Source organism: Acomys minous, assembly GCF_964271855.1.
Source record: "Acomys minous genome assembly, chromosome: 12".
Taxonomy (NCBI): Eukaryota; Metazoa; Chordata; class Mammalia; order Rodentia; family Muridae; genus Acomys; species Acomys minous.
In genome coordinates, this window is record NC_140493.1 from 66,267,895 (window position 1) to 66,295,714 (window position 27,820).

A 27,820-nucleotide genomic window follows, 5' to 3' on the forward strand; every position below is an offset into this window, starting at 1 on the left:
TGTTCAAGGATCCTTAGAGCAGACCCGGTGCAGCCTCTCCTGATTTCCTGGCAAGCATGGAGTGTAGGGGAGGAAGGCCTCTCGCAGCTCTCACGGAGCTCACCCTGTGTCCTTGGCAAGTGGCTTCTCTCCAAGGCTCCTCTGTGTGTCAGGAGTAACGGCAAATTCCACTAAGGTTGAGGTAAGAGAATATACACTGGGATCTGCCTGGCACACACTATCACTTACCGTCTCTGAATATGTATGTATGTATGTATGTATGTATGTATGTATGTGTGTGTGTATGTATGTATTTTATTTTATTTTCTTGGTGCTACAACCCTTGCTCCTTGGTTGAACATGTGACTGCCTATAATGGAGGTTGTATTTCCATTTGTGTTTTTTGTTGTTGCTGTGTTTTTTTGTTTTGCTTGTGTGTGTGTGTGTGTGTGTATGTTTGAGACAGGGCTTCTCTGTGTAGCCCAGGCTATTCTGGAACCCCCTCTGTAGACCTGGCTGGCCTTAAACTTGGAGATCCACCTGCCTCTGCCTCCTGAGTGCTGGGATTAAAGGCGTGCACCACCACTGTTCAGTGCCTTTCCGTGTTCTGTCTCTTGTGACTGGGTCTAGTTATGTGACAAAATTCGAGTTAGTGGAATATAGAGGGAACGTTCTGTGGCACTTTCTGGGTACTTTCTTTAAAAGAGTTAGCGTTGGGCTGGAGAGATGGCTCAGTGATTAGGATCACGTACTGTTCTTGCAGAGGACCCAGGTTCAGTTCCCAGAACCCACGTAATGACTCACAACCACCCACAGGCACACACATACATGCAGGCAAAGCATTCATCCACACAAAGAAAAAAAATTTTTTTTAAGGAAAGAGCTAGTGTTGAGCCTTTGTAGTTTTTCTCCGTTACAAAACCTAGAATGCATATGTGATAGCTGGAGCTCTGGCCCCTATTCAGAACCATGAGGACAAAAGCTATTGCCAGGGTTTGCTGGTGCAGGGGTTGGATGGAGCCACATCTGGAAGGTTCTTTGGAGCAGAGCCATCATGTCAGCCCAGAGCTGTCCCTCAAGGCTTACACACAAGATTCCTCTGTTGCCTTGGTCAGAATTCTGATCCTACTTGAGACAAGGATTTTACTCTTGTCCTTGCTTCACTTGATCTGTTTGATCCTTCCCATGGCTCTACTTATTACGTTGGGTCCTTGAAGACTCTCAAAACCGTTTCTCTGATATTAGGGTGTAGCTCAGCGTTAGCACACTTGCTTAAATGTAGGAAGCCCTGGCTTCAATCTTCAAAATTGGAGGGGGGAAAATGTCTGTATGGCCCAGGTCTTTTTTAAAAAATATTTTATTTAGTTTTAATCTATTTGCATTGATGTGAAAGTGTCAAATCTTAGAGTTACAGACAGTTGTGAGCTGCCATGTGGGTGCTGGGAATTGAACTCGTGTCGTTTGGAAGAACAGGCAGTGCTCTTAACCACTGAGCCATCTCTCCAGCCCCTTGGCCAAGGTCTTTCCTGAACTCTTGTCCTACAGATCCAGTCCTCTGATTGCTGGACCCAGTTATTCATTCAACAAACATATGCTGGGCGCTCATCAGCAGTCAGGCTGTGCTAGGTGAACCAAGAACAGCCCTTGTTCTCAAGAGATCCCAGCGCCGATGAGAAAGACTCAGGCAAAGAGGTACTGAGATCTGGGAAGCTGACTGGAGGTGGGAGGGGGTGTGGGGGTGGAGTGGAGGGGATGGGGGGGTGGGGAGGCGGTTATGGCTGGCCATCCTGGGTATCCAGAAAGTCGTGGGAAAGGCTGGGGGTTAGGCAAGCTAGTGGTGAGGAGTGAGCTATGAAGGGCTTGAGGGGACCTATGCTCAAGGGATCAGGGTACAACGAAGATCCTAGGTGTTTGCTGTTTCTGAAGCCCCACAAAGTCCAGTGGGAAGTGAGAGCGGGTGGAGGTGAGAGGCCAGGGAGTGGAGTGGCAGCTACACTCACCGAGTGACTGCGGTGGCTGAGTTCAGGTATAGGGGAGAAGGTGGAATGAGATGGATAGACTTTAGGGACCCTTCAGAGGTAGCATGGCAGAGCTTTGAGCTACACTGGTTGGGTCAGAAAACCTGCTACACTGGCAACTCCTGGTTTCTGACCCCAGTTTGAGACAGGGGCACAGACGAGAAGAGGTTGGAGCCTACAATATGGGTCAATATGGGTCTGGGTTTAAGGCAAGCAGTGATGTGGGGAATCTCCAAGAGACTAATAGCAGGATCCAACGCAGTGTTGGAATCCCCAGGCACAACCACAGCCAAGACCATTTGGTCCTGCAGGGGGGGGGGGGCCGGGAGGGGCTCCTTTCCATTTCCTTAGCCCCAGTTAGGGCTCCACACACACACACCCGCCCCACCCTCGACGGCGGTTTTTCTCTGTGTAGCCTTGGCTGTCCTGGACTCACTTTGTAGACCAGGCTGGCCTCGAACTCACATTGATTCGCCTGCCTCTGCCTTCTGAGTGCTGGGATTAAAGGCATGCGCCACCACGCCCAGTTTACTTAGGGGCTTCTTGCCTCCCCAGACCTGAGTGCCGGCCCACCTCAGCACTCTGACGAACCTCCTCCTCCTCCTGGCTTACCTCCACCCCCCTACCCCAAGAGAACACTCAACTCCTAGTTCTTCCCTCTTCCTAGCTTCTCCCTGGTGCGCACGGGGCCTCATCCCCCGAGGGAGGGATGCTCTTGCGTCTACTGGCTAGGACACCGGATTGAGGGCTCAAGGGGCCGGGAAGAGTACGGTGTGCTTCAGGCAAGGCTGAGGGGCCCACGACTTGTACCGAGGGATTTAGGGTTTCCCTAGCCTGCCTGTCTGCGGCCGCCGGGGGCGTGACGCGTCGGGGCCCAGCCGCAGAGCCCCTCCCGAGCCGCCTCCTCCAGATCTTGTTGAGACCCGCCCCTCTCCCCCCGTAGGCGGGAGGACCGGGCTCTGATTGGGCGGTGCTGAGCGGCGCAGCCAATGATCGCGGGCCGGCGCCGCAGCGGGCGGGGGAGCGAGTGCTGCCTGGAGCTGCGGCGCCGGCGGGTTGAGCGGGGCGATCCCGGCCGGGCAAGGCGGGCAGGGCGGGGCACACACAGCCTGAGTGAGCCTGGCGCCCACCGCGGAGACTGTCACCAGGTGCCAAGGTAGGGGTCGGAGGCAGGGACTTGGAATGGGGTACTAGGGTGCGGACGGCTGAGCCGCCCTGTGCAGCGAGCGTGCTGTAGAGGGGTGGTCTGCGAGGCCGCGTCTACGTGGGCAGCGGGGACCTGGCGTGCAGCGATCCCCGCTGTGCCTGCAGGGCCAGGTCCGCGGGTGGCTCCCCAAGCCTGTATCTGTCTAAGCTGGCTATGCGAGTGCCTGGCCACCTGCGTCCTTTCCGCAGCTACTGTCTGCGGAACTGCATAGGAGCCCCAAACTGGGTGCCTCGCCCCGGCTCTGGGTGGAGGCCGTATTTATTCGGAGTGGGCCTGGACCGGTACACCCACGTGTGGATCTCGGTGGAGCGCTCCTCCCACGGCCCTCCCGTGAGTCTTTCGTGGAGAGTTGGGGGGGCGGGGTGATGAATGGGACCGATGCGGCGAGGGATTTCAGCTGCTGCGCAGTCGTCCCCTGGCTGAGGGTGGCGGAGGCGGCGCTGCGGTTTCTGGGTCTGGTGGGCACAGGATTGGTGCGCCGAGGGTGCACACGTGCGCGGGGAGCTGTGTGTGGTGTTTGGAGGCGGGTGTTCGTGCGTCACGTGGACACAAGAGTGTGCCTGTGTACGTGGGGGGCGGGGGGGGCGTGAGTTTCAGGATGGAGTGGTGTGCGAACAAGGGTCACGAGGACATGGGTTACATCTGTCAGGGAAGGGGTGTGCTTGCCTCGAGAGTGTTGCAGAGTGAGCAGAGCTTGCTGTCACATGCCCTGGGTCCCAGGACAGTGTGCCAGTGAATGCCTCTCTTTGCCTTGGCCAGGTTCAGGGTTGTAAGAGAAGCACACAGCTTGTGTCCTTGAAAATCCCAGGGAAAAGGGAGAGGCTGGGCCTTCTGCACATTCTGTGGGTCAGACTGTTCTAGACCCCACTACCTGCTCCTTGGTGTTCTCACAGCAGGAGTGGGGCTTATTTTAAACCTCATCCAATTGAATGGCCTCTCTGCTGAAGAGTCCTCTGGCGTTAGAAGCCTTCTGGTTTCTCCCCCAAAGCCCTGCCCAACCCTAAACCAAGCCTGAGTCCCACCTTGGGAAGGGATCTCTCTTAGGCATAGGACAAACTCCCATCTCCCCCTGCCCTCCCCCCCCCCGAATCCTGCTGAGTGCTCAAAAAAAACGAACTTCAATGTCACCTCCTCCAGGAAAACACCCCTAAGGCAAGTGTAAGTGGGCCTTGGCTTCTTGCCAGATGCACCCCTTCACCAAAGACCTCTCCCCTACTGCCCCATCTGCTGGGCATCTTCCCATCTCATGGCACTTGCACCTTTAGGTGGGCCGCTCTGACTAGAGGCGCTCTTAGATGTCCACACTGCTTACGGCTTGGAGCTTGCGTTGAAAACAAGTGCTTCCTGCTCAACCTCAGTAGTGTCCCCCAGCATCTTAACTCCTGCCCCGTCTTGTTCCAGTAGCTGTCTTCCCAGAGCATCCCATGTAACCTGTCATATAGCCATTACTAGCATTCTTATTTGTTGCTTCCTGGCTCTACCAGAAAGCAAAAGTTGAGACGGGGTGGGGGGGGGGCTTGCTTTTTGGGCTCCCTGGTTTATCTCTAAGCATTTGGGTAGCAGATACCCAATGAGTAGTTGTGACAGGAATGCATGAGTCTGGACTTGTACACCAGGAGTCACTGCGCCTGTCTGTTCCCTAGACTCTGAGGCCCCTGAAGAACTAGGGGCAAACTCCAGACATATTTGCAGGTTAGAAATCCTCCCACTTCCAACTGGTGTGGAGGGGGGCAGTGGGATATGAATCTGGAGAGAGGGAGACCCCAGCAAAGTAATGAAGGGACAGAGGAGGTCAGAGACTGACTATTTTGTCCCCAGATCTGTGCCATTTAAGGGGTTCAACTTAGTGAGCTCAGTCAGCCAGCGGTGGGGAGATCAAAGATGCATTTCAAAGGCGGTGATGTCTGAACTGGTCTTCAGGCAGCGAAGCCAAGGGAGGTGTGTTCCTGGCAGAAGACACAGCTTGTACAAAGGCCTGGTGACACAGAGCAAGCAGTTTTGGGAAGCTTGAAGTAGTGGGGTGCAGCCAGAGTGGAGAGCGGGTGCTGCAGGAGGTGTGGGGGTGGTGACAGAGAGGGAGAAAGGGGAAATGATCCCTCTGGCTCTTGCCTTTCTGGCCCAGGCTGTATGAAAACTTGGAATGGAGTTCCCGCTTCTGTGAGAGGGGGTGGGCAGAGGAGGATAACCCATACAGGGATGTTACTGAATTGGATGGGTCCCTGATGGAGCTGAGCTGCCCAGGAACAGGGAAAAGAGGAACTCTCTAGAAAGAGCGATGTAGAAAAGGAGGCCTAGAGACGTCTGTTTCCACAGGTGGGCCGAGGGATGCCTTAAGGATAGCTACAAAGGGGGAGGCGCAGCCCACCTGAGTATTGGGGGATCCCCAGAGGTAGTGGGAGGGCCATCCTCACAGCAGGCATCCTTGAGCATGACTTGGCACCAGATTGCTGGGTCTCCCTTAAGAGGACTGAGTCATCCCAGGCAGGGGCGGGAGCTGCAGCAGGCTGTACTGCCAGAGCCATTAGACCCTTGTCAGAAGCATAAACAGGCTACAGCGAAGTGGCCCTGAGATGTCACGACCACTTTGATGTGTAGCCCACACAGCCACTACCTCTTTGCATTCCCGCCCGGCCCCCCCCCCCCCAGTTGTTTGCTGATCAGGGCTGCCCATCTTTTGCCTGGATGGTGATTGGTCACTGGCTGAGCCTGCCTCTGAAATACTCTAACAGAATTCAGAATGACATTTGAAGTCACTGGTCCCTGAAGTAACCGTGGATAGCGACCCATACAGGTGACAGCAGGGTCTCCTTGCTCTTTCCTCTTTTGGCCTCTGTTGAAGGACCTAGCTGGATGGGGCATGTCCTCAGAAGAGGTCAGATGAAGTGGGCTTCTGAAGCCAAGAGCTTGTGTTCTTGGGAGTGGCAGACACTTGGAGGGTGGAGTGCTTGGAGGAGAAGCTGAGTCAGGCCAGTCTGGAGCCAGGCACCTAAAGTGGGTCGTGTTTGGTGGAGTGGGGCCCGCTCTGGGTTGCCTTCTGCTACACACACATTCCAGCCACCTACTGTTCGTGCACAGACTGCTTCTGTGTCCATAGCTTCATCTACTTCCTTCCAGGGCTCCCAGAGAAGGTGGGAGGCGCACGCCTTTAATCCCAGTACTCGGGAGGCAGAGGCAGGCAGATCTTTGTGAAGTCGAGGCCAGCCTGGTCTACAGAGTGAGTTCCAGGACAGTTAGGGCTACACAGAGAAAGACTGTTTCAACCCACCCACCCCCCAATAATAAAAATATAAACAAAATGCTTAGCGTCCTAACCCAGGCAGGACAGCTCCCATCTGGGAGGACAGGATTTGAGCCTAAGGAGGGAGGACCTGTGGCTGGGGCTGCTCACTAGGCCAATGAAGGAACCCCTTTCTTGCCCACAACTGCTGTGCCCTGAGACAGTGCCTGGGTTTTTGCCTGTCTGTCCATCTTTCTGTTTGTCCACTTGACCCCTGTTTACCTGCTGAGTTGGCTTCTAAAAAGCATTCTCAAGGCTTTAGTTTGGGCAGAGCCTTGAGGAGATCCATTGGGTAAGCTGCCAAGGAGGAGTGGACCCTCAGGGCAGCCTTACAAACCAGCACCAGTAGAAGGCTTGAAGGACAGATGACTTTGTGGGGTAATGAAAATTTAAGCTCTGAAGTCTGGCTTCCCTGGCCCTGGGCATATGGATGTACAGACCCAAAGCAACAGAAGTGCACATGATCAGCTAGCTAGTAAAAGGTCTTCAGAGACAGAGACAGAGACAGAGACAGACACACAGACACATAGACACACAGAGGCAGGGAGAGGGAGAGACAGAGACAGAGACAGACAGCTAGTGAGAAACTTGTCTGCACAGATGTGCTCTTAGGTACAAATCCACAGCACACTCAGACCAGCCCCTAACCTCCACCAGGATGTTTCTTCCCTGTCAGACACAGGCTTTCACGCATACAGCACAGCCGCAGGCCAGGCACAAGGCCCCGTCTCCTGGACACTCGACAGAAACTTTGGGCCTCTCTCCAGCCAAGCCCTGCTTAGTCACCTGAATTTGATCCAGGCAGAGGGAGGGATGGATGGAGAACCTGACGTCAGCTCTCACAACCTCCTCCCACGGCCACCCTCACATCCATCTGGGCCCCAGCTCAGCCCACACAGTCACAACTCACTTCTTTGGAGCTTGTTAGTAGCAAGCGCTGTTCTGCGTTCCTAACAGGCGTCAGTTTCTTTACACCTCACGGCCACATGGGTGTGAGACCTGCCTCATGGCCCATCTCACCAATGAGGAACACTCAAAGTTATCTGCCTTGCACCCCTAACAGCTGGGAAGCAGACAGCCCGGCACCCCAGCTTGGGTAATAGTCTTTAGACTAGAACAGGAAGCCTTCTGTATCCACTTGCTGTGGGACTCCAGACCTATTCTTACCCTCATCTGAGGAAAGGGGAAAGGGAGTGAAAGGGATGTGGCCTTTTAGAAGTTATAGCCTCAGGGAAATTATATGCAAACGTTGCGGGCCAGTGCAGCCTGTGGCTACTATCTGCTGGGCGCCCACAGGTCCCTGCCTGAGAGCAGAGGACAGGAACTTCTGACTGTCCTCCATCCTTTCATGTGGTCTTGTAGCCTGAGGCCGCTTTCCCATCTATGTAATGGGACTTAGGGCTGTAGAGATCACTATGGCGACCACTTGTATTCAGCAAATATTTATCACGCTCTCAAGTGCCAGGCACTGCTGAAGACGAGAGTGATCTTGTGGAGACAAAGCAGGCTGAAGAACTAATCTCAGTGCTTAGGACGTGGTGGGGAGGCCGCCCTATGGGGAATGGAAGAGCGAGGGGAGGAGGAGTCAGACTCTTCTCAGCCTTGAAGCCCTGCTCACCCTCCTCACCTCTTCCAGGGGGTCCCCTCAAGGCTTTAGCCTCTCAAGCACACGCCCGCCCCCTTTTGTTCATGCCAGCAGCAGTTCTGCTGTCTCTGCTGCCTCCTGGCTCCGAGTCATTCAGCATACGTGGTCTCAGGCTCTGACCTTTGTCCCATTACAGTGTACCTCCAAGCCAAGTGGTAGCCAGGGCGGCTAGGGAGCATCCACAGTACAGAAGTCTGGCTTGCTTTAGAGCTGTGGTAGGTTGGCAGCAGAGGTGGCTTCCCTACTAGAGGGCTAGGGCATTCCAGCCAGCCCTGCAATCTTGACATTGTTCGCAGCAACGGATGGAGAGCCAAAGGTAGAATGAGCATGGCACCCGTGGGACCTGTGTTCTGTGAGTTGCAGTCAGGATAGAGGAAGTCACCAACAGGCCGGAAGGGCAGAGGTTCAGGAGTCCACTTACTTCCTTTTCTGAGAAGATATAGAGTGAGGCCCAGTAAGGAGGGAGCACTGGGTGGGGGTGGAGCCAGAATGTGGGCTGTGGCAGAGATGGTGGTCCTGATCCGAGAGTAGGTAAGGCAGGGCTCAGCCAGGCCCGCTGTGTGTGTAGCTAAGGGTCAAGGCTGAGGTGAGGGGTGGGCGTCAGGCTCAAGCCAGGGCTACTGCAAGGGTTTTGAGCTGGTTGGGGGACCTTAGACTGCAATACATGGAAGGTGTGTGTGTGTCTCAGCCCCAGCAGCACATCTATAAGGGACATTTGGTCACATGAGCAGGCTGGAAGAAAAAAACAGGAGGAATACAGAAACTGCCCTAGTGTCTTGTGTGGCAGGTCCCAAGGTGGCACCCTAGTGTAGCCCCCTGGGCTGGCAGCTCTACTGGGGCAGGAAAGTGAATGACCAGATTTCCCTTGGGGTCTTGATGATGGTGAGAGGAGGTGACAGAGAACAGAGACCTCAGGAAATACTCCTGAAAACAGTGAGAGGGACTGGAATGAAGGTCTGGGACATCCAGGAGGCCTTCCTGGAGGAGGTGTCTGGGTCTGCAGCTCCAACGCCTGACCTGCTCCTGTGGGGCTGTGCTGGAAGACTCTGTCAGCAAGGGTGGTGACTGCTGAGCCACTGGGTTGCCTGTATGGTTGGGACTGAGCTGATGTGGGACTCCCTGCCTTTTTGTGGCTAGGCCTCCAGGCCTGCCCACATCTTATCTGTCCCGACTGCAGAGTCAGTTTTGTTGCATTTCTCTATGTTGCCATCAGAGCAGAAGTGACCGTACCTCTTTTACAGGCAGGGACACTGAGGGCTAGAGGGCTTTGACACTAGCAAGCGAGGCCAAGAGAACAGCTGGGGGGTGGGTAGCTGTGCCTGTAGTATAGCACTGTGGCTATGGTGGGAAAAGGATCTAGGCCCAATCCACTGGCCTGGTAGTGACACTTTGTCCTCTCTCAGGTCCCCAACAAAGTTATATAAAAGAGGATCCACTGACTGAAGTGATGGAGAGCGGCCCGGCTGTCTGCTGCCAGGACCCTCGGGCGGAGCTGGTGGATCGGGTAGCAGCCATCAGTGTGGCTCACTTCGAAGAGGCAGATGAGAGCGCAGAGCCTGCCAGGAATGGTGTGGACCCTCCAGCCCGGGCCAGAGCTGCCTCTGTGATCCCTGGCAGTGCGTCAAGACCCACACCGGTGCGGCCCAGCCTCTCAGCTAGAAAGTTCTCCCTGCAGGAACGGCCAGCTGGAAGCTGTCTGGAGGCCCAAGTTGGGCCTTACTCTACAGGACCTGCCAGTCACATCTCTCCTCGGGCCTGGCGGAGACCCACCATCGAGTCCCACCACGTGGCCATCTCGGACACGGAGGTTGGTGAGGTGGAGGAGTTGCTCTCGGACAAGTCAGGAAAGCCTGGGGTTTTGGGGTGTTTTGTTTTTTTGGTTTTTGGTTGTTGTTGTTGTTGTTGTTGTTTTAATGCCCACTCTCTGTACCACATACTTAAGCTTTCTTTGGTTTGCATACCTTCACAGCTGAGGAGCTCAGTACATAACAGCAGGGGCTTCTTCCTACCCAGGGAAGGGTGCCTCCTGTCCTCTTCCCACCCTCAGCCCAGCCAGAGAACCCTCTCTTGCTCCTAAGAAGCCTTCTTAGGGCTCTGGAAACAGATCGTGTGTGCCCCTACCCCTACGTGAGCCTTAATCCCACCTTCAAGAGCCTGCTCTCACTTAGAAGCTGCAGTGTGCTTCCAGTGTCTGGTCTCTTGTGGGCTTGGATTTGAATGTGAACTTGGGAGCACAGCGCAGCTACACCTTCACCTTTAATATTGCCACATATCACCCCAGGCTTCTTGTAGCTCACGGTTGGTGCTTGCTACCCTCCAGTCTTCTCCAGTCCAAACTGGAAAGGCTGGTGGTGAGCATTTAGGATCTGGGAAGTAGGAACTAGGCCCTGAACAGCCTCCCAAGATGGGAGCACCGATGCATCTGAACGGGCTGTTCCTGATGCCGCCCTCTCCCCCAGGACTGTGTGCAGCTGAACCAGTACAAGCTGCAGAGTGAGATTGGCAAGGTAAGAAGCAGGCAGGATGCGGAGGGCAGGCGGGGTGGGGGTGGGGGGTAGGGGTGGAGGGTTGGGGGGACGGTCAGGGAGGGGAACCAGGAACACCGCAGCCTGACTGGGAGATCATGAGAGGAGGGCGGAGATAGCTTCTGACTCCTGACTCCCAGGGTTCTGGACGGGGAAAACGGGGGAGACAAGAGGTTGCATGGAGCTGTGAGGCAGGTACACAGGGTTGGGGATGGGGTGGTTTCCAGGGCAGAGGAGTCCTCTCCTCACCTGTTGGAAGGGTGAACCCAAGAACCAGGTGGTGGGAAATAGGGTGATGCTGGGGTGCAGAGGCTGGGACCAGAGTTGTCAGGCCTGTCATTTCCTGAGCTAGACCCAGAGAGAAGGTGGCTGTGCCTTGTGGGGCTGACCAATGGCTGTCTGCAGGGTGCCTACGGTGTGGTGAGGCTGGCCTACAACGAAAGTGAAGATAGACACTATGTGAGTCTGGGGCTGGGAAGGGGTGTTCCCTTGGTCTGGCCCTAGAAGCCCAGGTGGTAGGCACAGGTGCTGGGGAGAGAGAGGTCAGGGCTGCTTCTTATGGGGAAGGTTCCTGTTCGTGGGTGTGCTAAGGGAATGAGCTTCCAGTTCCTTGGGGTATGTTCCTCTTAAGGGAGAACAGAGGGAAAGCCTAGACTCAGCTATAGCGTAGACACATACCTGGCCACATGCTCAGTGCCAGTGGAAGCTGCCACTGTGCCCATCTGGACCCCAGTCCCCATGTAACCAGCCTTTTCTAGCCCCCAGTGGCTACACACGCGATACTCCTTTCTCCATAGGCAATGAAAGTTCTTTCCAAAAAGAAGTTATTGAAGCAGTACGGCTTTCCTCGTATGTATGCCTTGACCTTGGGAGCTCCTGGGCTGGGGTCAGCGGAGGAGGGAATGGTCCCTAACTACTTATGTCTGGGAATGGGGACAGAGGGTAGGAAACAGGAGCCATGGACTGGGGATGGACTAGGCTTGGTGAAGTTGGCGAGATCTCAGCCTTGTGAGGGTCCTCCACCGGGAACATCTCCTTGACTCGCTTTTTGGTCACAGGCCGTCCTCCCCCTAGAGGGTCCCAAGCTGCTCAGGGAGGGCCAACCAAGCAGCTGCTGCCTCTAGAGCGTGTATACCAGGAGATTGCCATTCTGAAGAAGCTGGACCACATGAATGTAGTCAAATTGATCGAGGTAGGAGGGGGGAGGAGAGGGTGCTGGAGCTTGGTGGGTGGGGTGGGTGCTCAGCCTACCAGGGCTAGGGAGCAGGTGGGTGAGGCACTGAGGACGAGCGGGCCATCCTTGCACGGGGCTGTGGAGATATTGAGGCAGTACAGGGTGTTCTTGTTGAGGGTGAGGTAACTGTGAGTCCCTTTTCCATGGGGGAGGGAAGGTCCAGTGTTACATGGAGGGCTAGGGGGAGGCCAGTGACACTGACGCCTCTCTCTTAGCCTCTGTTCAGTTCCTGCTGTGTCCAGGGGCTGCAGGGCACAGTAGGGATCTTGGGTTAGGAAATGATAGGAGGTCTGGATTCCCCTAACCCTATTCCTCCTCAAGCTCTGTGTTTGTGTCTGCTTTCTCTGACCAGGTCCTGGATGACCCTGCTGAGGACAATCTGTATTTGGGTGAGTGATCCAGCTCACTCCCATGACAGCGCATCTAGGGCTAGTCTCAGTGAGGGCTCCCCAGAAACACAGCATGTTAGGTGGCCGTGATCTCCTGTACTCTCAAGCCCTGGATTCCCTTGCCCCGCACTGGAGAACTAGGCTTAGATTAAAAAGATTCAGTGACTGTTCCTGGGCACCCCCCCCACCCCTTCCTGTCCCCCATTACCAGTCCCAGGCAGTGTGGTTCTGCTCTCAGTAGGTGCAGGAAGCTGGCTGAATCGGCGAGTTTGGGCATCCTGTTTCAGTTACTTGACCTATAAGATGGGATAATAGAGTTGGGAGTGTAACTCAGCAGTAAAGGACTTTCCCAGCATGCTTGGGGAACTGGGTTCAATACCCAGCTCTTCCAAAAATAAAAAAATAAAAATGATAGTTATAATAACAAACTAATAAAATGAGATAACGGTAGTCTGCATCTCATAGGGTTGACATCAGGAGATGTGCACGTTGGTAATTACCCATGTCAATATGGATGTTACTACTTAAATTCCTTATCCTGATTGAGGCTTAGCTTTTTCCGGAGGAGGTTTGGAGAAATGGGCTGGAGATGAATGTCTAGAGATTGCCCAGCACACTGCTGCCGGCCAGGCATGGTGCGCACACCTTTAATCCCAGCACTCGGGTGGCAGAGGCAGGCAGATCCATGTGAGTTCGAGGCCAGCCTGGACTACAAAGCGAGTCCAGGAAAGCCAGGGCTACACAGAGAAACCCTGTCTTGAAAAACGAGAGAGAGAGAGAGGGAGAGGGAGAGGGAGAGGGAGAGAGAGAGAGAGAGAGAGAGAGAGAGAGAGAGAGAGAGAGAGAGATTGCCCAGCATGAGCAAGACCCTGTGCCATCACATAAAGGGGCCAGGGCAGAAGAGCTGGCTGAGGCATCAAGAGGCAGGGCTTTAGTCAGGAGTGTTAGACTGTCTGCCCCCTCTCAAGCTTCCTTCCGGTCATCCCTGGGGAAGGAGTCCATGCTGACAGTCTCACTTGGCACCATGAGCCCACTCCCACCTGTCCTGCCCCTCTGCCCCTCTCCAGAACAGGGAGGGACCTTGGCACTGGCTACCCTACAGCCTTACAACACCTTCCCTTCTCTTCTTTTCTTTCAGTGTTTGACCTCCTGAGAAAGGGGTGAGTTCCCCGGCCCAGTCAGGCAGGTCTTTCTAACCCAGGTCTCCCTATCCTCCCCTTTGTCTCCCTGCCCAGGGGCCAGCTAGTGTAAGAGAAAGCACAGCTGTGCACCTGCCCTCAAGAACTCTTGCCTCAGGGGTAAATAAGAGACCCAGGACCAGTCTATGAAGGCCAGTGGGGGTTGCTGAGACTGGGGGAGTCAGGCTGGGAGAGAGATGGGTTTCAAGCCAGGCCTTGAAAACCTAGGGAGATATTTGGATGGAAGTGGGGGGGGGGGATGTTTACAGGTAAAAGTGTAGCTATGGGATACAAGGCACACTTGTATTTAAATCACCAAGCGTTCTTTGAGCCTTACTACCAACTCATGATTGTGGGAGGGAAAAGCCAAGGATGAGAAAAGGAAAATGGCTCGCCCGAGGTTTCACAGCAAATTGTTGATGAAGCCTGGTGTTCCAATACTGTCTTGCCTGCCCTCTTTGATCTGCCAGAACATTTGCAGAGCAGCTAACATAGACTAGTGGACACAGGGCTAGGTGGACCTGAACCTCTCACTGCCAAGCCTCTAATGATGGCTGTGAGCTATCCCTCTGCCCGGTGCGTTCCTGAAAGGCTATTTAAAAAACAAACAAACAAACAACAAAAGACTGCATTTAAAACAAGAGGGTTTTAGGGGCGGAGCCTGAAGCTAAGCCGCTAGACTGCTTACCTAGCATGCACCACACCAGGGGTCCAGTCCCTAGCATTGCATAAAAGCAAGGATGGCAGCTACTATAATCAGGAGGTGGAGGCAGGAGGATCAGAACTTCGTAACTTACAGTCATCCTTAGCTACCTATTGAATTCCAGGCCAGCCTGGGCTACATGAGGCCCTGTCTCAAAACAACAAAAAGTATGTTTTTTTCGTTCATTTGTTTGTTTGTTTTGGAGACTGGGTCTCACTATGTGGCTCTGGCTTCTTAGAACTTGCTGTGTAAACTAGGGTGATGTCCAAGTCACAGAGATCCTCCTGCCTCTGCCTCCTGAATGCTGGAGTTAAAAGTGTACAGCACCATACTAGATTTAAAAAATAGAAGTTTGTGTTGCTGTCTACATCTGTAACTGATAATCTGGAACTATGTGCTATACAATTCTGAAACATTCAATTTAATTAGAAGAAGAGAAACAGACCCCTTGATTGATTCCATGACTTGGGTCTGGGTCCACGGTTTTAAAGTTACCGGTTTAAATGGACCCTTTGTGGTTATGTGGTTAAACTTAATTTTTGCAAGAACTGTGAGCCAGTAGAAATGGAGACAAAGCTGCCTTGAAATTATGATTAAAAGGATATAGATAGGTCACAACTTTTTTGGCATATGAGAGAAGCCAACCTCTTGAGTTCTATGAACCCATGAGCACAAGGCTCCCTGGAGGGTCCCCATTCCGCCCCCCCCCCCCCCGCGCTCCCCTCATCACTGCAGCCATCTGTACACCTGATGCGGCAGCCCTCCTTCCTCACAGGCCGGTCATGGAAGTGCCCTGCGATAAGCCCTTTCCGGAGGAGCAAGCTCGCCTCTACCTGCGGGACATCATCCTGGGCCTTGAGTACCGTGAGTGAGACCGCCTGCCCAGTGGGACTGGAGCTAGAGGACGTAGAAGGGAGGGCAGTGCCCACGCCAAACAGCCACTGAGCCCGTCCTGTCCGTCAGCGCTGATCTACCAATCAGCTTTAGTGGAGATGGGGGCGGGGAGGTGTGGGTGGCGGCCATAGTGGATTTCACTGGGCATGCGCTAGATCCTTCACTGTGCCTTGCATTCACCACTGGGTGGCGCTGGGTTTTCTGGCCGTGTCTTTTCTGCTGGGTTCTATCCAAGCTTCCCCTCTCCCCAGGGGAGATATGTGGGATGTCAGGATATGTGGGATGGAAGCCTATGTGTCCAGCTGCTTGGGGAAGAGAGTGTCCTCGCATGGTGCCTGTGGTGATAGCAGGGTGGGTTTATCTGTGAGGAGCCCTAAGGCAAAAGCTCAGGGGCGCATAGCATCTGTGCCAGAAATTCATTCACTTATTCATTTATTTATTCACTTCACTGACTTATGTGCACATACTTGGGGCACACAGATGATGGTCTCCGACCAAGGGAGTTTTGCTCAGGAGTGGCCAGTGATGCGTGCCAAGGCTGGGGAGGCACAGTGCCGGGTCTGGCTTTCTGGAAGAGGCTGAGAACAGGTCCTGAAGGAAGAGTGGGAGTTCACCGGCCAGCTTTGAGGGCTGATGGTGGGAGAGCCTATCTGGCAAGGGCAAGAGAGGAGTGGGGCTGTACTGAAGTTTAGAATTCAGTCTGGATGGTACATGCAAGCGGCATGGTCTGGTGCCTAGTGAACAGTAGTTTTGGAACACTGTCCAGCCCACACTGTAGGGGCCAGAAACATCTCTGAGGAAGACTTTCTCACGGATTCCCGCCAGTATTATGAGAGCTCTGAGCAGAGGAAAGGCCTGACAGGATTTGCTTCTTAGAAAGCTCTGCCTGGCAGCTGTGTGGTGACTGGACAGGGTGTGAGAGGCAGCCAGCTGGCCAGGATAAAGGCTATCTGTCACAACTCAAGTGACAGATGGTAGGGTCAGGATTAGGGCAGTAGCAATGGGATATGAAGGAGATGGGGTGGCCGGCATGGGGTAACTGGCTGGTCTAGGAAGAGGAGTGCCCTCAGAAACCTAGGGTTCAGGCCTGAGGTGGAGGCAGGGGTGGGGGCAGGGATGCTGCCCATCTCTTTAACATCTTATCTGGACTTGTGAGTGTATTCGTGTGATCCACAGTGACATGGGGTATCTTTGTGCTGCTGAGTTGCTCTAGTGGTTTTAGATTGATGCTCTCTTTGTACATGTAGGGAAACTGAGGCACACAGAGGAAAGTAAGGGCTTAGTCAATGCTGGGCAGGAACAGTTTTTCCAGAGCGTGCCTCCACGCCCTTCCTTTTCTTCAGCTCACTCCAGAAGCATGCTAATCTAGGGTTCTAGGCTCCAACCTCCTCAGGGTCCAGCTCTCTGGGGTGAGTGTTAGCACCAGGGACTGGAGAGGTGGATGAGGGAGGCACTTGGGCCCCTGCTATAGACTGTCTCAGTCGGGTATTGGTCCTTGGGAATGAGAGTTCTTGAAACGTCAGTGGACAAAGATAGGCGAGTGACAAACAGACAAACCAGGGGTAGTGTTTGAATCTGAGTGTATTTTGCAGACAAGCAAGCTAGGTTTTTATACATTTTTTTTGAAACGGGGGGGGGGTGTTCTGTGGTTACATTATTTTTCATACAATTCAAAATACAGGATGCAGAGTAATAATGTCATCAATCTTGAGTAATCATTCTTAAGTTATTAGATTGGTATCAGTGCATGTGCTCTCTTTATCAAAGGTCAATGTTCTCTCATTATGCCAAACATCTGTGGGTCAAGACAGTTTTTTCTTAACTCTTCCGTCACTATCTGGAGCTTTCTTAAACACTTTATTTGTAAGTCATAATATAAACTATGATTAATTCTTAGCCATGTTTTTATTAACAAGTGGAACAGAACTTGGTGGCAAAACCACCTGAATGACCCTTGGCTGCAGTCCCAAGTTAAAGGTCTCCTAACAACACAGTTACGTTTGAAAAGTTCTTGATATTGACAGTAGGTCAGAAGAACAAAAACAAAGACAGGATATTCCAAAACAAATGAGTGAGAAGAAAAACCGCGATCATTTACTCCTGGCAGGAACATCAGACCCATTCCAGAGGGCTCTCCCTTGGGTAAGGGGCCTTTGCCTTAGGTCCTGTTTGTCACACAGACTCACTGGAGGTGTCGTGACAGGCCCCAAACACTTGTGATTATGGTGTGTGGAGAAACAGTTGTGGCTAGTCAGAAATGACTAGTTGATAGAGGCAGGTGCATTAAGATGCACACTAAGATACAACACATACACACACACACACACACACACACACACACACACACACACACACAAACTACTTTGGGGTTACTGTGTTGCCCAAGCTGGTCTCAAACTTCTTGTCTACCACAGTCTTTTAAGTACCTCAGATTATGGTAGATGACAATGTATATTGCTGAACCCAGCGTGGCCTATTTTCACCTTAAGCTCCCATGGCTATTTGCTCTGAGGACGAGAGGAGGGCAAGCTGAGCTGGCCTTGAATTCTCTGAAACCAGTCTTTAGGATCAGAGAACAGGAGAGGAAAATGTGGAGTTTCTTTTTCCTTCTTCTTTTTTGAGACAGAGTATTGCTGTATAGCCCAGGCTGATCTTGAGTTTGCGCTCCTTCTGTCTCAGCTGGGATTACTCTGCCTGGCCAGCACAGGGGTTTTCTCTTTTGCTGGTGATGGGGGTTGTAGAGAGATGTCAAGTTCAAAGTTGAGATGTATATTGATATTGGTATCTATTGAACATCCACACGTGTACAGGGCCTGAGCTCACAGGCAAGCCTAGAGTTGAGAAAAGAATTTAAGGCCATATTGCATGGTCAAATGTGCATCATTTGGGGCTTCAGGGCTAGACCTTGGAGATAAGACAAGCTATCAATGTTCTGTGCTATTTCTGACTTTAGCTTCATTCTATCGGAGATGCCTGACCTTCATCCCAACCATCTTTATCCTGGTGGTACCGAGGCCTGGCGCCTTCTCTGAAACCCTGCTATTCCAGATCCCAGGGCTGAGGCAGTGCTGTTGTGTCTGTAGCATAATACACTCCCCACAAGCCAGGCATCTGTCCTGGGAGCGGGGATTCCCTTGACGAGGCCGGGTGTGGGATGGAACTGGGAATAGGTTTGGATGGGGTTGGGGCCTGCAGACAGCACTGATGTGGGAAGGGCCTATGGAGAAATTCTCCCCTGTATTTTCCTCTGACTTCCCTCCTCAGCAGGAAATGTCTTATTTGTTGTGGAAAGAGCACTGGACTCAAAGTCTAAAGACTCCCAAGATCCCCCTCAGTGTCTTCACTTGAATAATGGAGCAGGTGGCTCCCCCCATGTCACCTTCTGAGGTCCTCTCATCACAAGAGTGGATGTGGGCTGGGAGGCAACAGCTTGCTTCCTAGGCTGGGTGAAGGCAGGAGAGGGGCCCCAGGGCAGCCCCCCCCCCCCGCTTGAATATAGATCACCTGCTTCCCTCTACAGTGCACTGCCAGAAGATTGTCCACAGAGACATCAAACCATCCAATCTACTCCTGGGGGATGACGGGCATGTGAAGATTGCCGACTTCGGGGTCAGCAACCAGTTCGAGGGGAATGATGCTCAGCTGTCTAGCACGGCAGGGACCCCAGCATTCATGGCCCCCGAGGCCATTTCCGATTCCGGCCAGAGCTTCAGTGGGAAGGTGACTCCCAGGGCCTGGGCTTAGTTGACGTTTGGGTGGAGGGCAGAACAGCTTGCAGTGGGGGTGGGGTACTTTGCAAGCTGAAGGTTCCAGGCTTCTTGTATCAAGGTAACGGCATGCCTGCCTCCTTTCTGGAGCCCAGCGCATACCCCATCTGGGGCTCCTCTCATTTCCTAGCAAATGGTTATGACCTCGCTTGTATCTGTTACTGCTGCCTGCTCTGTGTGGGGCTCTGTGCTGGCCTGTGGGACAGGCAGAACCAGAGCAGTCCCATTCCTATCCTTCTGTGTGGTGGTGAGGGCTGAGAGTCACAGTCAGAGGAAGGTGGAGGCTTCCTTGGGTCCTAGACACGGCAGGGTCTAGACTGGGCCACGAAAACAGAATATGGCGGGGGAGAATTTGAGCTGGAAGCAGAATCTAGAGATGTGCAAGAGGATTGAGAGGCATAGGGCTGGCCGGGGTTTAGACTCTCATGTGGCTAAGGGTAGTTACGAATGCAACCCAACAAAGAATTGTAAGCTTACTTACAACCCATAAGGGGGGTGGGAAGAGAGAGACAGATTGTTACTTGGTTGCATGGTTCTCCGGTATCATCGTTGTAGAGGTGCCTGGTTTAGAGGGCCTGAAAGTTCTGGCGTTGCCAAAGTGACAGGCATGTTTCCTAACGGTACTGCAGCAGTATGCATGCCTGCCCTCACTGCCTGGAGCTTACTGCAGCAGTGTGCATGCCTGCCCTCACTGCCTGGAGCTTACTGCAGCAGTGTGCATGCCTGCCCTCACTGCCTGGAGCTTACTGCAGCAGTGTGCATGCCTGTCCTCACTGCCTGAAGCTTATTGCAACAGTATGCATGCCTGCCCTCACTGCCTGGAGCTTATTGCAACAGTATGCATGCCTGCCCTCACTGCCTGGAGCTTACTGCAGCAGTATGCATGCATGCCCTCACTGCCTGGAGCTTACTGCAACAGTATGCATTCCTGCCCTCACTGCCTAGAGCTTATTACAACAGTGTGCATGCCTATCCTTACTGCCTGGAGCTTACTGCAGCAGTGTGCATGCCTTCCCTCACTGCCTGGAGCTTATTGCAACAGTATGCATGCCTGCCCTCACTGCCTGGAGCTTACTGCAGCAGTGTGCATGCCTTCCCTCACTGCCTGGAGCTTACTACAGCAGTGTGCATGCCTGCCCTCACTGCCTGAAGCTGACTGCAGTGTGTTTGCATTCCTGCCCTCACTGCCTGGAGCTTACTGCAGCAGTGTGCATGCCTGCCCTCACTGCCTGGAGCTGACTGCAGTGTGTTTGCATGCCTGCCCTCATTGCCTAGAGATTACTGCAGCATTGCATGCTGTCATGCAGGGGAGGAGAGGAGGCAGTTGGACAGTGTGGGGCTTTGGAACTCAAGCAGAGGCCAGGGGTATACATTATTTTTTTCAACTTTTTATTCGAGGCCAGGTACAGAACTCAGTAGTAGAAAGAACATTTGCTTAGTATGTGTGTGCTGGGGTTCATTCCTCAATGCTGCAAAACAAAAAGGATTTTTAATTTTGCTATAATTCTAAATTTATTGAAAAGCTATAAGAACGGTACAAAGGAATATTATGTAGCTTTTAAAAAATCATTTTATTTTATGTTGTGGGTGTTTGGCTTGTATATATGTCAGTGCATGAATTATGTGCCTGATGCCAGCAGAGGCCAGAAAAGGTGTTCAATCCCCTGGAATGGAGTTACAGAGAGCCGTGAGCCACTATGTGGGTGCTGGGAACCGAACCCACATCCTCTGGAAGAGCAACCAATGCTCTTAGCCACTGAGCCATCTCTCCAGTCCCCCATGTAACTTTTACCCAGCTTCATTAGCGCTGCCGCATTAGGTTTTCACTGTCTTTATGTTTCTGCATATCCCTGTTATGTTTTTCTGAGCCCTTCAGAAGTTTGCTTTGAGACAGTGTGCTTGTTCGTCACTGTGCACTTTAGTGGCTCTCCTAAGATGGAGGGCACACTCCTAGATAGCCTCAGTACAGTGGCCAAGCTCAGGAGCTTATCGCTGATGAGACCGTTCTACAATGGATCACACACATTTAAGTTGTTATGAAATGGTATTTAAATGTCAGCTTGCCTGGCATCATCATCATCATCATCATCATCATTATTTATTTATTTATTTATTTATTTATTTATTTATTGTATCCTGGGGAGCCACTTGTCACATCTCCTTAGAGTCCTCTGACCTGGAGGAGTTTCTCTTCCTAGGGTGAAGGGTGAGGACAGGGCGCATGTAGCCGATGCTGCCCTAGAGCTTGCTATGCAGCTGAGAACGATGACCTTGAACTTGTGATTCTCCAGCTGTCACCTCCAAAGTGTTGGTTTACAGACGCGCTCTCCTGGGCTCTCCCCACCTTCCAGCTTCTTGGCCTATCATTCTGACCTTGATTTTTTTTTTTTTTTGAAAAGCAACCTGATGTCCTGCACCAGTTTGTACTTGTCTGGTGTTCCCTGCATGGGTGAGGGTGGTGACGATGATGACGATGATGATGGGTGCCTGTGTCAGGGGCCACACACGCGAGGATGCTATGTGGAGCCCTACCTGGGCCTGAGAGGAGTTGTAGGAGGGCATGGGGACAGGGTGGGCAGGCGTTGCCTCTGGCATGGGAAATAGCTGCACAGTAGCTGAAGTGAGACTCTCCCGAACCCAGAGCTAGTTACTGAGCAAAGTTCAATACACATTGCTATTTAGGGAGTAGATCTGTGCCACAGAGGCAGCAGATCGAGCCTGTTGAGTTAGAAACAACGTCTGTTCTGGCCCTGTCCCTAGAAAGTTCCACAATCCCAGGACTACTGCATCTCTGTTCTGGTCATCCCCCAGTGCTTAGCACAGGGCTCAGCATACAGCAAGCCCCAGGGAGGACTTGTTGACTGATGCCTGCTGGGGAAGGAGGGTCCCTGCAGGGCTCTTCCATAGCCTGGTAAAGCTGGGTGGGGTGGAGGTGGTAGCCATACATACTGATGTGGGCGTGTTTCTTTCTAGGCCTTGGATGTTTGGGCCACTGGCGTTACGCTGTATTGCTTTGTCTATGGGAAGGTGAGTCCTGAGGGGCCTGCAAAACTGACTGTGTGACTGGATCCAAGAAGCCAGGAGCAGGTGACAGATGTAGGGCCTTCTAGACAAAATGGCTTTTTGAAAAAGCCCACCTGGGTGAGGGGTGGGCGGCCCGGGGCGCTGGAGAGATGGCTCAGTGGTTAAGAGCACCGACTGCTCTTCCAGAGGTCCTGAGTTCAATTCCCACCAACTACATGGTGGCTCACAGTCATCTGTAATGGTATCTGCTTCCTTCTTCTGGTGTGCATGAAGACAGAGCACTCATGAATAAAATACATGCATAAATAAATCTTTAAAAAAAAAAAGCCCACCCGAGTGACAGTGGTGCTGCCTCCTCTCCAGGCAGTGAGCCCTGTTCTCTCTTGATGCAACTTATTTCATCCATCCGATTATTTATTCAAATGCTTGGGTCTTGAGGACCTCTGACACTGACATGATCAAGATTGCTGCCCACAAGTGCTTTGGCTCTGGTGACCACACTTAAGGAGACAGGAGGATCTTAGTGAACATGTCCCCAAGCCCCAGGCCCTGAGAGAGTGAAGGCTTTGCTGCAGGCAGCCTCATTGCTGGTGGCAGGTGCAGCCAGCCTCGTTCTCCAGCGGCTCACCCGCTCAGTTACATTTGCTGAGCCCTTGCTGTGTGCCCTGAACAAGTTAAGTGGGGCCCTTCCCATCTGCCAGGGCACTAAGCTGCTTCCCACCACTGGCCCCCTGCGGTGTGGATCAAGGCCTGCATCCTGTCTGTCTCTTTTCTCCACAGTGCCCCTTCATTGATGACTACATCCTGGTCCTACACAGGAAGATCAAGACTGAGGCTGTGGTGTTCCCTGAGGAGTGAGTTGTCCATGGAGGGACTGTGGAGGCTCCTGCCCACGCCTGGGGAGGGTAGCTAAACCCTAGCAGAACATTTGACTCAGGAGGGGTCCCACCTCAGCCTTCGGAGTTATAGTGGGGCTACCAATCCCTGGGAGCAGCCAGAGCAGATGGGTGGCCTCCTGTCCTTCAAAGTGGTTGGGTTTATTCCTGCTCCCAAGGAGGGGGGGGGGCCTCCTCAACGGTGACATATGCATTCCTTTCCTTCCTTCTGCCTAGGCCAGAGGTCAGCGAGGAGCTTAAAGACTTGATCCTGAAAATGCTAGACAAGAACCCTGAAACAAGAATTGGGGTGTCAGATATCAAGGTGGGAGAACGAGAGGCCATGGCCTAGGCCAAGGTCTGTGCCCCTTCTTGCGGGGGGTGGCCTACACTGGGGCATGGGTATTAGGTTTGAGGTGTGTGGGTTGAAGGGACTCCTTCAAGGTCAATGCAGGGATGCCTGGGCACCATTACTGTCTCGTGTCTGTATGCCTATGACCCTGAGCCCTCCTCATCTCCTCGGCTCTACAGTTACACCCGTGGGTGACCAAGCATGGAGAGGAACCCCTCCCTTCGGAGGAGGAGCACTGCAGTGTGGTGGAGGTGACTGAGGAGGAGGTGAAGAACTCTGTCAGGCTCATCCCCAGCTGGACCACTGTGGTAAGCGGGTGAGGGGTGGGGCTCTTGCCTAGAAGGGTGTGGCCACTGCCTGGGATTTGCTCTACTCTTGGCCTTTGAGGCCAGTCAGCCCTTGCTCCATTGGAGTCTAATGGGGAAAGATCGCCTTATTTGGCCTGACGGTGGAGAGACCTGAGACTTGGCGAGGGCCAAGGCAGGAAGCAGCGGTCCCTTGCTTGCATGCATTTGGTGAGCTGCCGCTCTTCCTGAAGTACCACAGAGATGCCAAGCATGACAGTGAAAAGCCTGGGGACATGGCTCTAGGCCCCCACCGGTCAGTTAGACTACATGCTACCCCCAGAAGCCAGATGCTTGCCTAGGCTAGGACGGGCTGACCAGGCCTGTTCCCCATACTGACCTGTGTTCCCTAGATCCTGGTCAAGTCCATGCTGAGAAAGCGGTCCTTTGGAAACCCATTCGAGCCCCAAGCACGCAGGGAAGAAAGATCCATGTCGGCGCCCGGAAACTTACTAATGTAAGTACAGTGGGCTGAGGCCTGTGGGCTGCTCCCCGGTGGAGGTATGGCACTGAAGTATGTTCCCATGTGCTAGCAGGCAGTTGTCCCTAGAGCCTGGCTTATATCCAAGTTCAGAGCAGGGGCCCATTTGCGACCTGTCCTGGCCCAGTGTCCTTCACACATACACTGGACTTACCTCAGCTCTCTCTGGGACAGATCTTTCTGGAAGCTTGCTGGGGAATGCTCTCCTCCAGGCTGGGTGGGCATTTGATACCCTCCTGAGTGGAGGGGAACCCTTGTTAACTAAGGGGTACCTACTTTGAACAATATGTATGCCACTTTGTGGGAGAGGCCAAGAAAGCAGTTCTCTGAACATCGATTCTGACTTCCAGTTTTTCTGCCTTAGTAAAGTTCACCTGCCAGTTGTAGAGTCTGTGCCCGGACCTTCAGAGAGAACTGTGAGGCACTGTGAACCAGACTATCACAGTCCTAGGGCAGTTGGGCACTCTCTCTGGGGTATGAAGGGAGCTCTCAGGAGGGGCGTACTTGCCCTGTGGTAAAGGGACTTTCCCAAGAAGGTGAGCATGGACCTTGCGCAGGTTCTCTCCTCTATGCCCTTACAAGGAGTGGCCACGCAGGGAGAGGTGGGGCTGGGAGAGCTAGCTTTAATAGCTACACACTTCCTGACTCCTGTTTGAGGTAGTTGGTCTCAGGGCCCTGATGCTCGAGTTGCACTGGTGGGGGGCATCATATAGACTTTGACAAACAAACTGGGAAAGAAACGAGAGTGAAAGGGAGTCTGTTAATGATTATGTAGGGATAACAGTCTAAATCACAACTGTTCAGTAAACTGGATCACGCCAGCTCAGTGCTTGTGTCCTGGCGCCCCCTGGTGGCACAGTGAGGCAGCTACCGGTTAAGGATTGGTCTGACATCTAGTTTATTCCCTGGAACCGAACAAAAACAGGGATAAAGTACACTTTAACCTCATCAGGAACCTTGGAGCCCTTGGTAGACCCCATTTTTAAAACACTTTTTATGGTAATTTTATTCCAGTTCAGTGATATTGATCTCTTGATTGGATTTTTTTAATTGGGTATTTTTTTAAACAAAGGTTGGGAATGGCGATGGATGATCAGATTCAGGGATCTGTTGAATAATGGAATTCCAAGATTGATGGTAACTCTACCCTGTGAACAAGGCAAAGAAAACTCAGACTGAAAGCCCTTATGTTCGCTGGGGGCCAGTCAAAGTCAATGCAGAAGACCTTTGACCTGGCCGGTACTCATGGGATACCAGGAAGTCATCTGGGTTAGATCATGAGAGGCTCTTGAGAGGTTTCGATTTCATCCCAGAGCAGTGGATATCCACAGGAGGGTTGTGGTTTGAGCCTGAGGCCAGGAGAACTAGCAAGAAGGAACACCATGATGGGAGAGGTCCTAGGGAGGCCTAGCATGGAGTGTGAGTGTGAAAGGCTATAGGACAGTGATCCATATGTGTGTGTGTGTGTGTGTGTGTGTGTGTGTGTGTGTGTGAACCCCCGGTGCATACACTCTGACTCCTGGGGTCCCTCTGCCCCTTGTGGTTCCTGACAGGAAAGAAGGATGTGGAGAAGGAAGCAAAAGCCCAGAGCTTCCCGGAGTCCAGGAAGACGAAGCTGCGTCCTGAGTCCCTGCATGTGCCCAGGGCCATCGGCAGCATGCTCATCCCGCCTCCAGAGGCCCACCGCCCTCATGCACTAGTCGCCCCTGCAGGCAGGGGGCTGGGCACTGCAGCCCCTCTCCTGGCCCCCTTCACCCATTGTGCTGCATGACCTGCGCACAAGCACATCCAGGGACAGGATCAGAATGTGTTACCATTTGGGGCTCGGGGGTCCTGGTTGGTTCGCTCTGTTCTGATCCATCGTGTGGGGAAGCCTGGGGCCCACAGGATGTTAGAAACCCTACCCAACTGGACGGTGAGGCCCAGGGCAGAAGACAAGAGACCAGAATGGCAGAAGGAGGCCTGGTGGGCTGCACCTCAGAGAACTCCCATAGGGCTAGGTGGCCCTCTCCAGCTGCCACACACAAGGAGGGGCGATGCCTTCACCTCTGTGTGGAAGGTGCCGCGTGCTGAGCTACTCAGATCTCTAGCACTGATGCTACAAATAATGACGTGTGCCTCGGAGAGGACTAATTCCGGAGAATTCGGGTTCCTCTTTTTTTTTTTTTTTTTTGCCCTTGACCTGAGGGCCAGAGTGGGAGCAGCTCTTGTGAGGAACGTTTTCCTCCAGCTTTGGGTAGTTCCTGGCACGTTGTCCGGCAGTCACATGGACTTGACGTTCATGGACTGTGTTTTATACTCGGCAGTAGCCGGAAAAAGGGCTGAACTGAATCCCGCTCAGAGCATAGGCCTAGGCTGAGAGAGGTGGGAGTGGGGGGGTAGCAGAGCACCTCCCCTGCTGCCCTCCCTCCCTCTCTTACACATCTCCAGAGCGAAAAGACAGCCGGAGTGAGCGGCACTGAGGGCCACAGACTCTCAGAACTCTGGCCCTGCAGGTGTGGAAGTAACTGGGATCCAGGCTCCGGCCCTACACTGGCTTACCCATCACATGATGAAGGATTAAACTGCTCAGGTGGGAGGGACCTTCCAGGATGCACACCCTGTCAGGAAGATGGCCCTTCTGCCAGTGGCTTCAATACAGAATATCAGACAGCCCGTGCAAGGCAGAGCCGCACAACTGAGACACATGTGGACCTCGCCCTTCTGGAACAGATGTCAGCTCGCTGGGTTCTGTGGTCGTCTGGCTATTTAATGTTTACTGACAATGCTCATAAGGATTGGTCCCCAAAGGGAGATGAACAGGACTCAGGTGTCCCCACTCTGAAAGCATTCCCACAAGGAGATCCCAGCTGCCCACATGGGTTTCAGAATGCAGGAGTGCTGGACTAGAAAAGAGAGAGGCTGGGCGGGAGCATGGCGTCCCACCGCCTCTCTGTGCCTGTGGGTGTGCATTGCTCCTTCATGTGCACGTGTGTGTGTGTGTGTGCCCATCTGCTGTACACAGCACACTTGCATGTCTCGTACCAGCACATGCATCTGTAATATAGTTTCTACATCTATTTACCACCTAGGAGCAGAAGGTAACACATTGTTAATGGGCTCCCATTTCAACCCAGCTCCTCTGCACTAAGGCAGCCAGTGTAACCTAGAGCTTAAAAACAGACTATCTAATGCTATCTGATGTATGGTTTTTTGTTTTTTGTTTGGTGTTATTGTTTTTTGTTTTTGTTTTGTTTTGTTTTGAGACAGCGTTTCTCTGTGTAGCCCTGGCTGTCCTGAACTTACTCACTTTGTAGACCAGGCTGGTCTCCAATTCACAGAGATCCGCCTGCCTCTGGGACTATAGGTGTGTGCCACTGTGCCTGGCTACATCTAATCCTATCTCTAAAAATACTTTTATAGAGTGAATGAGAAGCAAGTTAAATGCCAGTCATTAAATAACAAGGAATCAGGGAGCTTTGTGGATGGGACCCATGTGGGAAAAGGAGGGAAAAGCCTAGAGTTGGGTGGCTGGCCTCACTGTCCCCAGCAGAGACAGGAAGGCATGCTCACTGTCACCTGTTTCTGACAGCTTTGGTTGGCATTGGTTTTGAATGTAGCACACGTGAACAAACTCCATAAGAGTGTTTTTAAAAAGTAACTTCTTAGGAAGTGAATTAAAAACAATAAAAAGCCCTTTGTTGAGTTTTTTTTTAAAAAAGGCTTTGCATGTTTTGTGTATCTGGGCATGTTTTTCTTAGCACAGCTGACTTGGCTTAATTTGCTGGAAGGCTCTGAGGCACTGTAGGCCCCCGAGCAGCGTGGTAGGGGTATTGAGAGGTGGGGAGAGGAGAAGGGGGGGAAAGAAGGAAGTGGAAGGTGGGCTCAGGAGGCTAAGGAACTCCGATCTCGGGCTGGAGAGATGGCTCAGAGGTTAAGAACACTGCCT

General features: G+C 52.8%; 1 protein-coding gene across 4 annotated transcripts; it reads left to right on the plus strand.

Annotated features, from left to right (window-relative positions):
• The first annotated feature begins 3,007 nt into the window (after positions 1 to 3,007).
• Positions 3,008 to 27,567, plus strand: CAMKK1 (calcium/calmodulin dependent protein kinase kinase 1). 4 transcript variants are annotated; one of them, XM_084750192.1, is made up of 18 exons: positions 3,012 to 3,153; positions 3,393 to 3,534; positions 9,530 to 9,933; positions 10,586 to 10,633; positions 10,792 to 10,846; positions 11,004 to 11,110; positions 11,449 to 11,500; positions 11,710 to 11,843; positions 12,238 to 12,274; positions 13,413 to 13,434; positions 14,931 to 15,019; positions 18,570 to 18,769; positions 21,790 to 21,843; positions 22,621 to 22,694; positions 22,953 to 23,040; positions 23,247 to 23,375; positions 23,765 to 23,868; positions 25,446 to 27,567. In XM_084750192.1, the coding sequence occupies exons 3-18, from the start codon at positions 9,574 to 9,576 to the stop codon at positions 25,516 to 25,518; spliced, it is 1,626 nt and encodes a 541-aa protein (XP_084606318.1). In that variant the 5' UTR covers positions 3,012 to 3,153; positions 3,393 to 3,534; positions 9,530 to 9,573; the 3' UTR covers positions 25,519 to 27,567. The 4 variants fall into 4 exon arrangements, with proteins under 4 accessions (XP_084606317.1, XP_084606319.1, XP_084606318.1 ...); XM_084750191.1 differs by lacking the exon at positions 3,393 to 3,534 and having other exon boundaries at positions 3,008 to 3,153; XM_084750193.1 differs by lacking the exons at positions 3,393 to 3,534; positions 10,792 to 10,846 and having other exon boundaries at positions 3,009 to 3,153; positions 11,057 to 11,110.
• Positions 27,568 to 27,820: the final 253 nt, after the last annotated feature.

What these genes read in the sequence shown, in the direction of transcription:
- CAMKK1 (XM_084750191.1), top strand. Translation starts at nt 9,574, where the DNA reads ATGGAGAGCGGCCCGGCTGTCTGCTGCCAGGACCCTCGGGCGGAGCTG. An exon ending in ATGTAGTCAAATTGATCGAG is followed by an intron (nt 11,844 to 12,237) that starts GTAGGAGGGGGG and finishes TTCTCTGACCAG; the next exon opens with GTCCTGGATGACCCTGCTGA. An exon ending in TGAGGACAATCTGTATTTGG is followed by an intron (nt 12,275 to 13,412) that starts GTGAGTGATCCA and finishes CTTTTCTTTCAG; the next exon opens with TGTTTGACCTCCTGAGAAAG.